At 43.3% G+C, this 15,361-nt stretch overlaps 1 protein-coding gene across 12 annotated transcripts in view; it reads right to left on the reverse strand.

Annotated features, from left to right (window-relative positions):
* LOC110523821 (exportin-7) overlaps positions 1-10,034 on the reverse strand; it is a 34,442-nt gene extending 24,408 nt beyond the window's left edge. The window contains exons 1-15 of one of the 12 annotated variants that reach the window (XM_090234828.1): positions 9,829-9,897; positions 7,377-7,531; positions 3,997-4,143; positions 3,759-3,852; positions 3,591-3,672; positions 3,420-3,504; positions 3,245-3,310; positions 2,222-2,326; positions 1,932-2,097; positions 1,770-1,843; positions 1,571-1,690; positions 1,053-1,199; positions 708-880; positions 441-634; positions 215-320 (exon numbers count right to left, since the gene is read on the reverse strand). In XM_090234828.1, coding sequence (XP_090090954.1) covers positions 215-320; positions 441-634; positions 708-880; positions 1,053-1,199; positions 1,571-1,690; positions 1,770-1,843; positions 1,932-2,046 — 929 coding nt within the window. In that variant the 5' untranslated portion in view covers positions 2,047-2,097; positions 2,222-2,326; positions 3,245-3,310; ... (4 more) ...; positions 7,377-7,531; positions 9,829-9,897. Of the gene's footprint in view, positions 1-214; positions 321-440; positions 635-707; positions 881-1,052; positions 1,200-1,570; positions 1,691-1,769; positions 1,844-1,931; positions 2,098-2,221; positions 2,327-3,244; positions 3,314-3,419; positions 3,505-3,590; positions 3,673-3,758; positions 3,853-3,996; positions 4,144-4,661; positions 4,822-7,376; positions 7,532-9,828 lie in introns of those variants that run through there. The other 11 variants (XM_090234827.1, XM_090234831.1, XM_090234830.1 and 8 more) reach the window with 11 other exon arrangements.
* Between the last annotated feature and the right edge of the window lie 5,327 nt (positions 10,035-15,361).

The raw sequence follows: 15,361 nt of genomic DNA on the forward strand, positions 1-15,361 counted from the left end.
CCGTTGACAATGACCGTATCCAACGTGGGAGAAAGAGCATGTTATAAAATAATATTTGATTTATTAGTGTTGCGACATCATATTTTTTACAGCCTATCGACCAATCAATGGGCCAGTCAACTAAATGGGGTCAGCCCTAATCCGGACAAATATTTCCAATAGGACATGTAGGTGGGGGTATTGGTTAGGGTGAGGTTGTTGTGTGCGGACATACCGACAGACTAGTTCTCCGTCCATGGCATCTTGTTCATCTGTGGAGGCGAAGGACACTCTTCCTCCAATGACCGCCCCGATTATATACACCAACCATGTTAACCTTCCTGTAGAGATATAATTATAAACACCAACAACAGCAACCTGCCTGGTAACAAAAACATGTTTGTTTAAAGCGCTATTTTGTCACATATTTCTTTGATTGATTGATAGGGAGAGAGACTCACCCTCCTGGACAGTGATGTCGATGGTACTAGAGTTGGTAGACTGCAGTAGTTCCTGGTAGGTCTGTGCTGATTGGTCAAAGAGCTGGACCAATAGGGCACAGGTCTTCTCGTATTCACAGCGACCGATGGTGGAGAGCTGGTCTAACTGCTGCTGGACTAAACCTGCGTCATCTAGAGGGTCCTCAAGCCCATCCCTACACAGACACACACACGCGTGAAAATGGTTTCAAAGTTCCACAATTTGACCTGTGAGTTTGAGACAGTTACCTGAGGATGATGCAGACAGACTCGAGGCGGGAGGTGATGTAGGCCTTGGTGACTTCAGGTGTGTATGTCTCTAGCAGGTGAGGCTCGGTGGCTTTAACGTAAGGGACCGACGCTGCCAGGCGCTGCCACAGGCTCAACAGGTAGTGGACAGAGTTAGGGGCAAACTCCCAGTGCTGAAACACACACAATATAAAAAGGTTAACATACAACAACGACAATCTTTTTCTGATATATCAATAAGGAGGAAAAAGGTTTCAGCAGAACATTAACGCTTGCATCTAACATACCATCCCACCCCATGCACAAGTGACATGACTAAGGCATAGGAGCTCACACACACAGTACCTGTAAACTGGTGACAGTGAAGTTGGCTATAAGCCTGATGACTTCTGGGTAGTTTTCTACTTTGACCAGCTCTCCTAGCTGGTAGTTACTCTTCAGCCGCGCCAACAGACGACAAAACTCATGGTAGTTGTTAGGGTCTGACAGGCTCTGGAACACAAGCACAGCGGCGCTGGTTGAGGCACACGATGTGGTATCAGAGAGAGATGGGTCAGCAAGAAAAAGAACCCAAAAAGCAAGGATGGATCTGAAGGGAGAACATCATTTCACACAGCACAGGGGCATGTAGCCTAGTGGTTAGAGCGTTGGACAAGTAACTGAAAGGTTGCAAGACCGAATCCCAGAGCTGACATGGTAAAAATCTGTCGTTCTGCCCCTGAACAAGCCAGTTAAACCCACTGTTCCTAGGCCGTCGTTGAAAATAAGAATTTGTTCTTTACTGACTTGTCTAGTTAAATAAAGGTAAAAAAACAAAAACAAATGTTTTACATGTAACACGCAACAGTGTGTGTGTGTAATACCTGCGGGTTCTCTAGTATCCTCTTGACTCCATCCACCAGGTGAGAGAGGAACTTGGCTCGCTCTGCGTTGTTGAACAGAGACCTCCGCACCGACGCTATCTGGACTAGACACGACAACACCTACACACACACACCATTAAACACTACATCCATTATGCTCTGAAGTGAATATACCAGACACACATTCAGCTTTACTCACCAACGGGGAGAGGGATGGAGGGATGGAATGATACAAATCAAAAAAGAGCTGGAGAGTGGAGGAATCCAAAAACGCTGCGAGAGAAAGAGAGACCGGTTAGGTTACTACACAGTAATGGGTGGCACAGCACAGCTATTTTACAGAATTGGCAAAAGGTGTCACCTGATCTCCAGGAGGTGGGGATCTGAACAGTGCAGAGGTCATCAGAGGACTCGTCTGTGGACGTTCCGATGAAGTCATAGTTCAGACAGTTGTGGCTGAGCTTCAGCAGCTGCATCAGCAGACCATGCTGACTCTCATCATTCAGGTTCAGGTTTTTACCCGACGCCTACACACACACACACACACAGGTCACAAGAACGACTGGAAATGTCAATACCTTACTACAATCTCTAACACACAGGCTGCTGCTACTACGACTATTGCTACTGCCACCACCACTAAACACACACCTGTTTGAGGAGATTGCAGGACAGGGTGAATATGTCGAAGAGGGACGAGTCTCTGAACGACGACGCAATCTTCCTGTGTTTGGTCAGTGGGTGGCTGGTGTCTGCCTGTACATGCAAACACAGATTTAACTCACACACACTTTCAAAAACAAATACAACACCACCACTTTAAATGAGAGGAAAGAAGGGAAAATAAGAGAAGCTCATTTTCCCCCAACATCGGACACCCCCCAACATCGGACACCCCCTAACATCGGACACTCTCTAGCGGTTGGAGGATTAAAATCAACTCGAGCTCAACATTTAAACGGCCTGGAAAATAACAGTGCGTTTTGCGACTAAAGACAACCTTCTAGCTAGCTGACCACCGATTTCCATTGCAGTTTATGCAAGTTAGGTTTTGAGCGTTTTCAACAACAAAAAAAAAGTCACATTTTGTGGGACACGCTGTATATTGTAAAATTCGACTGCGCGACAGACCAGACATTTAATATCAAACTTTTAACTAAATTATTCATGCTCATGTATATGTGAATATTAAACCGTTATCTACTTTCTCAAAACATAAGATGAATGTGTAAAACACTGAAGAAGACGTTGGTGAAGAACCATTAAGAGTCTACAGGAGGGCGCGCTGGGCTGCGCAATGGAAAGTTGACAGGCAAGCCATTGTTGTTTTTTACTGGAAGTCAACTATCTAGTAAACACTTTGGATACGAGGTTGTCTCTTTTTTTAAACTAAATTAAAAACAGACAGATCTTGTAATTTAACAAAATAGTACGGTGGCCAATAACTGGGGACTGCATGCCGATAATACAGGATGTATTCTTTTTTTTAGCTAATTGCTAACCTGTTAGCTAACATTTTTACTAGACCAATGATCACAAAACATTAAATGGCTTGATCACAAGACACCTTCAACAGTGTTAATAGATTTCTTAAACTCTGTTGAATATGCCAATAACACGAGGTGCTACGCTAGAGAGGTGTGGAGGAGAGGAAAGAGGGAGAGGTAAGTGTACCTGGTTGATCTCATTGGTCAGTTGGGATAGGATGGTGACGCCTATGATGCAGTGTTCTACACTGTCCTGCTGACAGACAGACAGATACAGGCAGATTCGATCAGCTCACTTCCTGTTTCAAGAAAACACATTCTATTGGCTTAAAACACATTCTATTGGCGACACACGTTTGTACCTGTAGGAAGCGTGTGACGTCCGCGATGACGTTTCTGAAGACATAGTCGTCTTTCTGACAGTCGAACCAGCCAAGCTTGGTGATCCTGGAGGAGACAAACACGGAGAGAATTACTCACATGGAGGAGAGACGGATGAGGAGGAGGAGAGAGGACAGCGAAGAGACGTTTACCTGGAGTACAGCTGGATCAGAGCCTGGGTAACAAACTCGGCCAACTTCGGCCGCGTCGCCAGATAGTTTAGCACATAGTTCCCTGCACACACACACAGATATGAGCCTTATGGACTGACTTGTGGAGCATGAATATAGACTGGTGGGATGTGTGTGACTGAGTCTTACGGATGTCAATGCGATGCTCCAAAGGAAGAGGGTTGCTTGTACGCGATACAAGTTTAGACAGACAGGTAGCTGCAAGGAGTTGAGAGTAGGAAGACTGGAGAGAGAAAGAGGGGAATATGGGGATACAGGCATAGACAGGAGACACCGCAACATCAGCGGAGCTTTTTTTTGATCAAGTAATAATGTAATATCAACAGTTTATTGATATAGCGTCAGTGTGTGTGTGTATACTACTCACGCTGCCTCTCTCCAGTAGTAGCTGACACTTGCTGAGACAGTCGGGGCTGTTAGTGAACTCCACCAGGGCTTTCTCTGCCTGCAGCCTCACCCCCGTCTCTGTTGTCTCGTACAGCTGCTTACATAGGATCTCTAACTGGGCTAGGCTCTACACACACGAGAGAGAGAGAGAGAGAGAGAGAGAGAGAGAGAGAGAGAGAGAGACATGAAGCGAGTAGAGCACTAAAAGCGTTCCGTGTCAACCGCCAGGAGACGGGTGTATAGGTGTATTGAGCTGTGTTCAGTACGGCACAACGATGTAGACCGTTCAGACAGAAATAAGATTAGACCACAGCCCATTTTACACAACAGACATGCCTCGCTCTCATTTCTACAACGAGGAGAAAGTTAACCAAAATAAACATTCAGCAGCACCCTATTGAACGCGCTCCTCGTTAGATAGAAACACAGGGGCGAGACAGAGAGAGACGGGTGTAGTAGTGGTTAAAGGGGCTGGATGGGACTAGTCACCAGATAGTGTGTTGTACTGGGGTAATGGTTAGTTCACTTACTAACATACCAACTAAACCCATCCACCTAACTGACACTAAATCCACCAGTAACACTGCTGCCGACTATTCACCTCAGCTACCGTCAGTAACAACATTGTTGTAAAGAACAATTTACCTAATCACGCACCTCCCAGCTAGCCTGACCGACACCATATTGTTTCAAGGACTAGTCAGCAGAATCCCAAAGATAGTGTGACGCTAGCTGCTGATATAGTACAGTATGTACTAGTATAGATAGGGTGGGAGCCACATGGCTGGTGAGAAGAGGACTGCCACGCATAGATAAGAGCTCAATACACCCAACACTACTGCTGACACACACACACACTAATATGGCTCCTATGAATACACAGTCCTGATGCTGTGTAGTCCATAGCTGGCTAAGGATGTGGGCTACCTAGAGCATGTCATACCAGGTTCCTGAGAACAGTGTCAAGATCTAATGGTTTGAGCAGGCCAAGATAGAATGTGCGTGTCTAGAGCGTGCAGTGTGTGTGTGTCGTGCATGATGACTTCGCAATAAGAGACTGTTACATCGCACGGTCAGGCATCCTGACCAGAAAGCACATCCCTCAGTGCGAATGCACCTGCAGTAATTATTGATAAGCTATCTATCCGGGTCTCTCACAAGCCCGCTAAGCTAAAGTTACCTAAATACTGACACTGCGGATCTCTAAATTGTGCATTTCTATGCACAGAATTAACATGGGAGGGGTGAAGACAATTTAATCAACACATAGGTGTTGCTACATAGCTACATGTCCGACTTAGCTATCAACAAAATGATTAGCCAGATACTGTTGCATCAGCAGTGTAGCTGGCTAAGTTAAGTAGTCACCGACAGCTTGAGGTTACTACAAACACAAAAAGGAGCTATGGACAGCATGAGGCAGATATACACAAAGACTGTCATTTCAACAGAAACACCGTAGAAAGCACAGTAAATGTGCTTTACAGCATTAAACACTGACTCCATTGTGGGTAAAATTATGAAAAATACTTAGTAATTTTTGACCAGAGGCTTCCAATTAGTTAACATAATGTATTTATTTTCAGTAATAGCTTATGCCTACTGTAGATTAAAATGATCTGTTCCAGGCAACAATCTCATGCTGTCGGGTGAGACATGAAGCTCAGACTATTTTAGTAAAGTGGGTGTGAAGTGGAATAACATTTTCAGCAGCTGCTGGTTTGACTTGCTTATAAGTATCTTTATTGCTAGCCAACTTTGAATTACTGCATGTTTTCTAACCTAACCGAACTAGCTAGCTAGCTGGCTAACGTTGCCACAAGCCATTTCGGTCTTCACTAAATTGCTCAGCAAAATATTGACGTACAACCTAGGAAAACATCAGCCAAAAATAAATGTTGTGATGATAGGCCTCGCTGTACAACAGCTTCTGAATGCCATAAAGAATACACTTGAGGTCAGATACATAACCGTTTGCAGACCAGGAGTGTCTGTATAGCTTCTCCCTACTAACCATTTGTTTAATTTAAACATTGTTCCATAATGTTACAGTATTAGCTAAACCTGTTCACTTTACCAGTAGTACGCAAACATTCGGTGGCACAGAAAGAAGAAAAAAAAAAGGTTGTGAGTCTGGTAAAAAAATAAAATCAGTGGTATTGTGTAGGCCAGGGCTTCCAACCCTGTTCCTGGAGAGCTACCGTCCAGTAGGTTCATTACAACCCTAATCTAGTGCACCTGACAGGGTTCCCTTAGGAAAATTTGGCGCTGGACAAAGTGACCGGCAAGATTTAAATTTACTGGACATTTGAGAAACTTACCAGACATCCATATGCATTGGGTGCGTAATGCCTTAGGGCATCCACACACAGTGCTCAAAATCACATTCAGATTATTGCAATTAATCTTAATAGAAATTAGCCTGTAAAGTTTTTATAAAGTATGCCAACGTGACGTGCTTTTCAATAAAAACCTAACATTGTCCGTTGCGTCTTCATCCCTGCTATAAATAATAAACTAATATCACTTAAAACACTTAGCCTTGAAGAACAAGTTGCCTACACAGTAATAAAACAATGTCAAAATATCTGTAAAATATCATTTCCAAACGACCTGTCCTATAGGCTATTTGTATGAACATTTTAATTAATAAATAACAAAACACATTTTCAAATACAATCTAGGAATCTCCAATTTGATTTAGCCTAGGCATGAACATTTTAATTAGGCCTAATAAATAACAAAAACATGGCTCTCTAGTAATACCTGGGCCGGCCCGCCCCACTCCCGCTGCGATTCAGCACCACAGCAGTGGAAGGAGGCCACTCCAGACAGTCACGAAATGAAAAAATTATAAAACTGATGTTGGACAAACAAATTCGATATGTAAATAAACATAATTTGTTAAGACTGGTTCATTGAAAGAAAGCCTATTTTACAATGCTCATGTGAAACAAAGACAGAGCCATGTATTTATGAAAGCACTTGTTTCCAAAGCTCAAATGATACCTCTTTTTACACTTCTACTGGGTGATGTTAAATTTATTGTAATTTAAACCATCGTGGGGTCTTGACTCGTGTCATATAAATGGCTTACTGATAACTCTGTTTCCTACTAAAGGCAGTTGGCTGCCTGGTGACTGCAAAACGAACTCACCGATGTGAATAGTTGGCAACGATGTTTCGTTTACAAGTTGTGCTACTGAATAAGTGCAACTAAAATGAACCAATTGCGCATGATACACATCATCACTCTACTCAAGCCATTCCAAATCTTTATACTATACATGACACAGGGGCAGCATATGCAGAACAGCTAGGACCAGGCCTGACCAACACAATCATTTGCCTCTAATTTACTTGCGTTTGCGGCGGGCCTTGGCCTGCTCAAAGGTAGTCGCTGCTGTTGGGAAGCTTGCAGCCTTGTTACTAAGTCCTCAAGAAGGCGTGATCTTGACTCTGTCACTCTGATGTTTACTCTGTTTTGGAGAAAGAATCCCCTCTCAGCAGGTACACTGGAAACAGGGATAATCAACAAAATCTTTGCCAATTTTGGAGCACAACTGTATTTCCATCTCCCAGACAATTTGGCAGGAAATTTTATTTACCAACTTTTCATTTAATAAAAAAAATAATGAATAGGTCAAAAGCAGGCATTTCCCAGCTAACAGAAACCCTGGCATCTGATTTGAATAATTAGCTGGTTGATCAGCTGCATCAAGTTAGTTACAACTGGGGTTGGATAGGAAAAAAACTACAGGAGAATAGCTCTCCAGGAACAAGGTTGGAGAGCCTTGGTGTAGGCTATAGCAATGTTTTGTCTAGCCGTCTTATTTTAATTTGTTCAATGCCTCAATTGATTTCATAAACTATATTGGATATATGCTGTAGGTTCAAATCAACCCAAGATGAACACTGAAGATGGAACTCAACCTGTTCTCAACCACTACTTTGCCCCATTCTTCCAAGAGCTCACAGAGTTTGAATGAAGACCCCTGGAGAGGTACATGTACACACACAACTTGACATGTCCCTTGTCATCGGTCTTTTAACCCACAGTGCTGTCATTCAATTGATTTATTTTTCTATGCTTGTCCTAGGGGTGAGAAGAGCTGACAAATCCAAACTGAGGATGATTGTTCCGGAGCCCCATGAGGAACACCTGACACGTCGCTGACTTCTCGCTTCTGTCCAAATGGTCCCGTTGTGGGTTTCACTGCCTCTGCCCCTTACCCCAAATAGAGTTGCCTCTGATAGATCTAGGATTGTACCCAATCCCAATTGTAACTCTGTCTCTCCCCCCACAGCACACCCCAAATATAATTTTTAAATGAGTGTGGTAATGATGCTCCTATTTGGTTAAATGTGTTAACTGTTGTTACTTCTTTTGCCAATTCCGTCAATTTGATGTTACCAATTTGAATAAATGCATGTACAAATGTATTGTTTGTCTTACATTTAGATTAAGACACCAGATTTGCCAGCTTAATACTGTAATTTTCATTTACAGCAAAGATGTAATACATTTCATAGTACTTTTTTTTTTTTACTGTAAAATATTACAGCATCTCTAAATGCACAGCAGGGTTGAGAAAAAAAAAGTGTTTTATTTAACTAGACAAATCAGCTAAGAACAAATTCTTATTTACAATGACGGCCTAGGAACAGTGGGTTAACTGCCTTCTTCAGGAGCAGAACGACAGATATGTACCTTGTCAGCTCGGGGATTCGATCCAGCAACCTTTCGGGCAACTGACCCAACGCTCTAACCACCAGGCTACCTATTAAGCTGGCAACTTCGGTGCCAGTATAATGCTGTACATTTACAGGTAAACATTTTTCAATGTAGTTTATGTATTCATTGCTTGAGGTGACAGCTGTAAGTGCTACCTAATGTCAATGGTACAAGGTGCCCACATGACAGCTCGACATAGCTAGCTTGTAGCTGGAATGCTGGCTATGTAGAATTGGCTGGAAAGCTGGCTAACGTTAACGTTAGTTGATTTGCTAATGCTATGCTAGCTAACTATGCGTGTCAGTTTCGCAATGGAACATTGTTCTGGTTGCATAATGTGCACGGTGTGGTTTAAGTAGCCAAATAACAACGATGCACGAGCTGTCGAGCTAGCGACATTGCTGCTCACAGCGTGTAAAAACGCAATGATATTTCGAAAGGGGTAGCGCGGGAGAAATGTATTGTGCTGCTTGTAAGCTAGCAACAGCCAACTCCTTCGCTAACCAATAGCACAACATTGAGGTCTGACCAAGCAAGCCAATCACAATCCAAGAATTACATTTGCACATTAGATACATTTTAGTTCAGAGCGGCGAATGCGGTCTTGAGTTGCTAACCAATTAGTGCTAGCTAACAACTTAGCTAGCGTTACTGTAGCAAGTTAGCCCCCCTCCATCTTCTCCTAGCTAGCAGATAGGCCTACCCATTGAACATATCTGTTGAAGGGTTTGTTTGGCGTTACTTCCTTAAATAGGCTAGAGATAAAACACAATAACTAGGCGGTACAAGCGATACAATCGCCCAGTTCAAACCGTCTTCTTTCATAAACAAAAATGTGTTCTGTCCGCATCTCTAGGTAGTTAGCTAGCTAAACGGCGAAAGTTAACGTTACACGATGACAGGCCACAAGTCAACACTGCAGCCCGCATCCTATACATATATCCCACACAACCTGTACGGCGACTGCTTAATGGATGCATTCACTATATATCAAATAACGTATCGAAATATATATTACAGCTCATTCAAATAGTTATTGTGGATTTATATACTACAAAAACATAAAGCTGTGGTTACCTGCACATGATCCGCCATTTTGCTCCATTCATGCTCCTCTCTCACTCCCCCTAACAAAGTGCATGCGCGCAGATTTTCACATTCAGTAAGCATTTACGCTCGGGAGTCGCGCAATCGTTACGAAAGTTGCCCCGTGCAACTTTACAGAATTTTAAAATCCGTAAAATAAAATACCGCTCACATAAAGCAAACCCCGCTCTTTGTTTACCTCGCTCTTAAAGATAAACTGCTTAATTGCGTTATTTTCTGTTCTGAAATTAGTTTAATCAAACACTATAGAAAGGTTTATGAGTGTGGCACTGCATGCTAAACAGTAGTTAAATACGGTTAAATATGTAGTCTTCCAGTCCTTTGTGTCTGCTTTGGGGATTGGGGACATACATGTTGTAAACCTTTGCTTCCTTTAATAATGCTTTGTTTCACAGTCTAGATGAGCCAACAGAAGTCTTCAGGTCTCGTGGTCACACATCATGGAAGGCTGGTTTCAAACTACTTTTACACTACACCACATTTTGACCTAATTATTCTTGCAGATATCCAGCCGAGTTACAGGCCCAATGTGACTGACAGGATTTGAACTTGGGTCTCCAGGTTCCAAAAAAAGCACATAACCCCCTAAACCAAAACCTGTGCATTCGCTCAGTGAACTATTGGGGAGACAACACAAGTCATCAGGTCTCAGCTAACGTTACTCAAGTCGATCACCTCTGTTACACTTTTACATGATCACAGATGGACCAGTAGGGCTAAAAGACCATTCTCAGTGAGGTCATGCCAGGGCCATTCTCGTGAATATGGATTTCTAGGACAGTTCCATGTTTTACCACCAGATGACACCCCCCTCTAACAGTCTATGGTTGAATCGGTTGGTTGAAAAAAAAAAAAAAAAGTGCCTGCTTTATGACTACAGGATAATATATTGTAAATGTCATCATGTCTCAATGGGAAGGTCTGCTGGTGAGATGAAAGGTATACCCTGGTGTTGTCCAGTCACAGTCTGACCTAACCTGTCTGCAGCAGGAGACTGGCTGGGGAGGGAGAAAGATCAAATCATATTTGTCACATGCACAGAATACAATAGGTTTAGACCTTACTGTGAAATGCTTACTTTACAACCCCTTAAACAATAATGCAGTTCAAGAAATAGAGTTAAGAAAATATTTACTAAATAAAGTAGAAAATAAAATAATTTATTATAGGCATCAGATTAGTGTCCTGCTCCTTGAAAGCACCAGTTCCAGCCTTTAGCTCGGTGTGGATGTTGCCTGTTTTTATTTGAGATTTTTTTTAATTTCACCTTTATTTAACCAGGTAGGCCAGTTGAGAACAAGTTCTCATTTACAACCGTGACCTGGCCAAGATCAAGCAAAGCAGTGTGACACAAACAACAACACAGAGTTACACATGGAATAAACAAACGTACAGTCAATAACACAATAGAGAAGTCTATATACAGTGTGTGCAAATTAAGTAAGATTAGGGAGGTAAGGCAAAAAATAGGCTGTAGTGGCAAAATAATTACAATTTAGCAAATAAACACTGGAGTGACAGATGTGCAGAAGATGAATGTGCAAGTAGAGATACTGGGGTGCAAAGGAGCAAAAAATATGTAAATAAAATAAATAACAATATGGAAATGAGGTAGTTGGATGGGCTATTTAAAGATGAGCTATGTACAGGTGCAATGATCTGTAAGCTGCTCTGATAGCTGATGCTTAAAGATAGTGAAGGAGAGTCTCCAGCTTCAGTGATTTTTGCAATTTGTTCCAGTCATTGGCAGCAGAGAACTGGAAGGAAAGACGGCCAAATGAGGAATTGGGGGTGACCAGTGAAATATAACTGCTGGAGTGCGTGCTACGGGTGGGTGCTGCTATGGTGACCAGTGAGCTGAGATAAGGTGGGGCTTTACCTAGCAAAGACTTATAGATGACCTGGAGCCAGTGGGTTTGGCGATGAATATGAATTAATGGGCAGCCAACAAGAGCATACAGGTCGCAGTGGTGGGTAGTATATGGGGCTTTGGTGACGAAACGGATGGCACTGTGATAGACTGCATCCAATTTGCTGAGTAGAGTGTTGGAGGCTATTTTGTAAATGACATCACCAAAGTCAAGGATCGGTAGGATAGTCAGTTTTACGAGGGTATGTTTGGCAGCATGAGTGAAGGAGGCTTTGTTGCGAAATAGGAAGCCGAATCTAGATTTCATTTTGGATTGGATATGCTTAATATGAGTCTGGAAGGAGAGTTTACAGTCTAACCAGACACATAGGTATTTGTAGTTGTCCACATATTCTAAGTCAGAACCGTCCAGAGTAGTGATGCGAGGCAGGCGGGCGGGTGAGGGCAGCGATCGGTTGAAGAGCATGCATTTAGTTTACTTGCATTTAAGAGCAGTTGGAGGCCGTGGAAGGAGAGTTGTATGGCATTGAAGCTCTTCTGGAGGTTTGTTAACACAGTGTCCAAAGAAGGGCCAGATGTATACAGAATGGTGTCGTCTGCGTAGAGGTGGATCAGAGAATCACCAGCCGCATGAGCGGTATCATTGATGTATACAGAGAAAAGAGTCGACCCGAGAATTGAACCCTGTGGCACCCCCTTAGAGATTGCCAGAGGTCCGGACAACAGGCCCTCCGATTTGACACACTGCACTCTATCTGAGAAGTAGCTGGTTAACCAGACGAGGCAGTCATTTGAGAAACCAAGGCTGTTGAGTCTGCCGATAAGAATGCAGTGATTGACAGAGTTGAAAGCCTTGGCCAGGTCGATGAATACGGCTGCACAGTATTGTCTTTTGTCGATGGCGGTTATGATGTCGATTAGGACCCTGAGCGTGGCTGAGGTGCACCCATGACCAGCTCGGAAACCAGATTGCGTAGCGGAGAAGGTACAGTGGGATTCGAAATGGTCGGTGATCTGTTTGTTAACTTGGCTTTCAAAGGCCTTAGAAAGGCATGGTAGGATAGATATAGGTCTGTAAAAGTTTGGGTCTAGAGTGTCTTCCCCTTTGAAGAGGGGGATGACCGCGGCATCTTTCCAATCTTTGGGGATCTCAGATGAAACAAAAGAGAGGTTGAACAGGCTAGTAATAGGGGTTGCAACAATTGTGGTGGATAATTTTAGAAAGAGAGGGTCCAGATTGTCTAGCCCAGCTGATTTGTAGGGGTCCAGATATTGCAGCTATTTCAGAACATCAGCTATCTGGATTTGGGTGAAGGAGAAATGGGAGAGACTTGTGCAAGTTGCTGTGGGGGGTGCAGAGCTGTTGACCGGGGTAGGGGTAGTCAGGTGGAAAGCATGGCCAGCCGTAGAGAAATGCTTATGGAAATTCTCGATTATCGTTGATTTATCGGTGGTGACAGTGTTTCCTAACCTCAGTGCAGTGGGCAGCTGGGAGGAGGTGCTCTTATTCTCCATGGACTTGACAGTGTCCCAGAACATTTTGGAGTTTGCGCTACAGGATGCACATTTCTGTTTGAAATAGCTACCCTTTGCTTTCCAACTGCCTGTGTATATTGGTTCCTAACTTCCCTGAAAATTGCATATCGCGGAGGCTATTCAGTATGCCACAGGGTGTTTTTGTGCTGGTCAAGGGCAGTCAGGTCTGGCGTGAACCAAGGGCTATATCTGTTCCTGGTTCTACATTTATTGAACGGGGCATGCTTATTTAAGATGGTGAGGAATGCACTTTTAAAGAGCAACCAGACATCCTCTACTGATGGGATGAGGTCAATATCCTTCCAGGATACCCAGGCCAGGTCGATTAGAAAGGCCTTCTGGCTGAAGTGTTTTAGGGAGCGTTTGACAGTAATGAGGGATGGTCGTTTGACCGCGGACCCATTACGGACGCAGGCAATGAGGCAGTGATCGCTGAGATCCTGGTTGAAGACAGCCGAGTTGTATTTAGAGGGCAGGTTGGTCAGGATGATATCTATGAGGGTGCCCGAGTTTACGGATTTGGGGTTGTACCTGGTAGGTTCTACAGAAAGTATTCGTACCCCTTGACTTTTTCCACGTTTTGTTAGGTGGCAGCCTTACTCTAAAATGGATTAGATTGTTTTTTTTCTTCATCAATCTACACACAATACTCATAATGACAAAGCAAAAACAGTTATTGCTAACTTATTTTTAAAAAACAAATGAAATATTATATTTCCAAAAGCATTCAGACCTTTTACTCAGTACTTTGTTGAAGCACCCTTGGCAGTGATTACAGCCTTGAGTCTTCTTGGGTATGACGCTACACTCTTGGCACACTTGTATTTGGGGAGTTTCTCCCATTCTTCTCTGCTGATCCTCTCAAGCTCTGTCAGGTTGGATGGGGAGCGTCGCTGCACAACTATTTGAAGGTCTCCCGAAAGATATTAGATTGTGTTCAAGTTTGGGCTCTGACTGGGCCACTCAAGGACATTCAGAAACTTGTCCTGAAGCCACTCCTGTATTGTCTTGGCTGTGTGCTTAGGGTCATTCTCCTGTTGGAAGGTGAACCTTCACCCAAGTCTGAGGTCCTGAGCGGTGCGGAGCAGGTTTTCATTAAGGATCTCTCTGTACTTTGCTCCGTTCATCTATGCCTCAATCCTGACTGGTCTACCAGTCCCTGCCTCTATAAAACATCCCCACAACATGATGCTACTACCACCATGCTTCACCGTAGGGATGGTGGCAGGTTTCCTCGAGATGTGACCCTTGGCATTCAGGCCAAAGAGTTCAATTTTGGTTTCATCAGACCAGAGACTCTTGTTTCTCATGGTCTTAGAGTCCTTTAGGTACCTTTTGGCAAATTCCAAGTGGGCTCTCATGTGCCTTTTACTGAGGAGTGGCTTCTGTCTGGCCACTCTACCATAAAGGCTTGTTTGGTGGAGTGCTGCAGAGATGATTGTCCTTCTAGAAGGTTCTCCCATCTCCACAGTAGAACTCTAGAGCTCTGTCAGTGACCATCTTGCTGACCAAGGCCCTTCTCCCCGATTGCTCATTTTGCCTGGGCAGACAGCTCTAGGAAGAGTATTGGTGGTTTCAAACTTTTTCAATTTAAGAATGATGGAGGCCACTGTGTTCTAGGGAACTTCAATGCTGCAGAAATGCTTTGGTACCCTTCCCCAAATCTGTGCCTCGACACAATCCTGCCTCGGAGCGCTACAGACAATTCCTTTGACCTCATGGCTTGGTTTTTGCTTTGATAACTGTGGGCCTTATATAGTGTTGTGAAAATACTTAAACAGGGGCACTCAATGTCAATATTAAATTGCAGGGAAGATTTGTTCAATCAGTGACTTGCACAAACACAGAAATTGGTTTATAGAAAAGCACAAACAGAGCACAGAAATGTGTTATCAGAAAAGCACAAACATAAAAATGGCCATCGCATTCCATCCTCTTATCACTTGTGTGAAAATAATCATAACATTTCAATGTAAGCATTTAGATTTGAGCTTGTATATCATATTTCTATTTCAGTAAGGGAAATCATCACAAAAACCCAAACACTTCATCATTTCAAACCCTTCATTCTTGGTTGTACAATCCAATTAGTATGCT

The sequence above is a fragment of the Oncorhynchus mykiss genome, chromosome 5 (genome assembly GCF_057628025.1).
Source record: "Oncorhynchus mykiss isolate SJ-2025 chromosome 5, ASM5762802v1, whole genome shotgun sequence".
Lineage (NCBI taxonomy): Eukaryota > Metazoa > Chordata > Actinopteri > Salmoniformes > Salmonidae > Oncorhynchus > Oncorhynchus mykiss.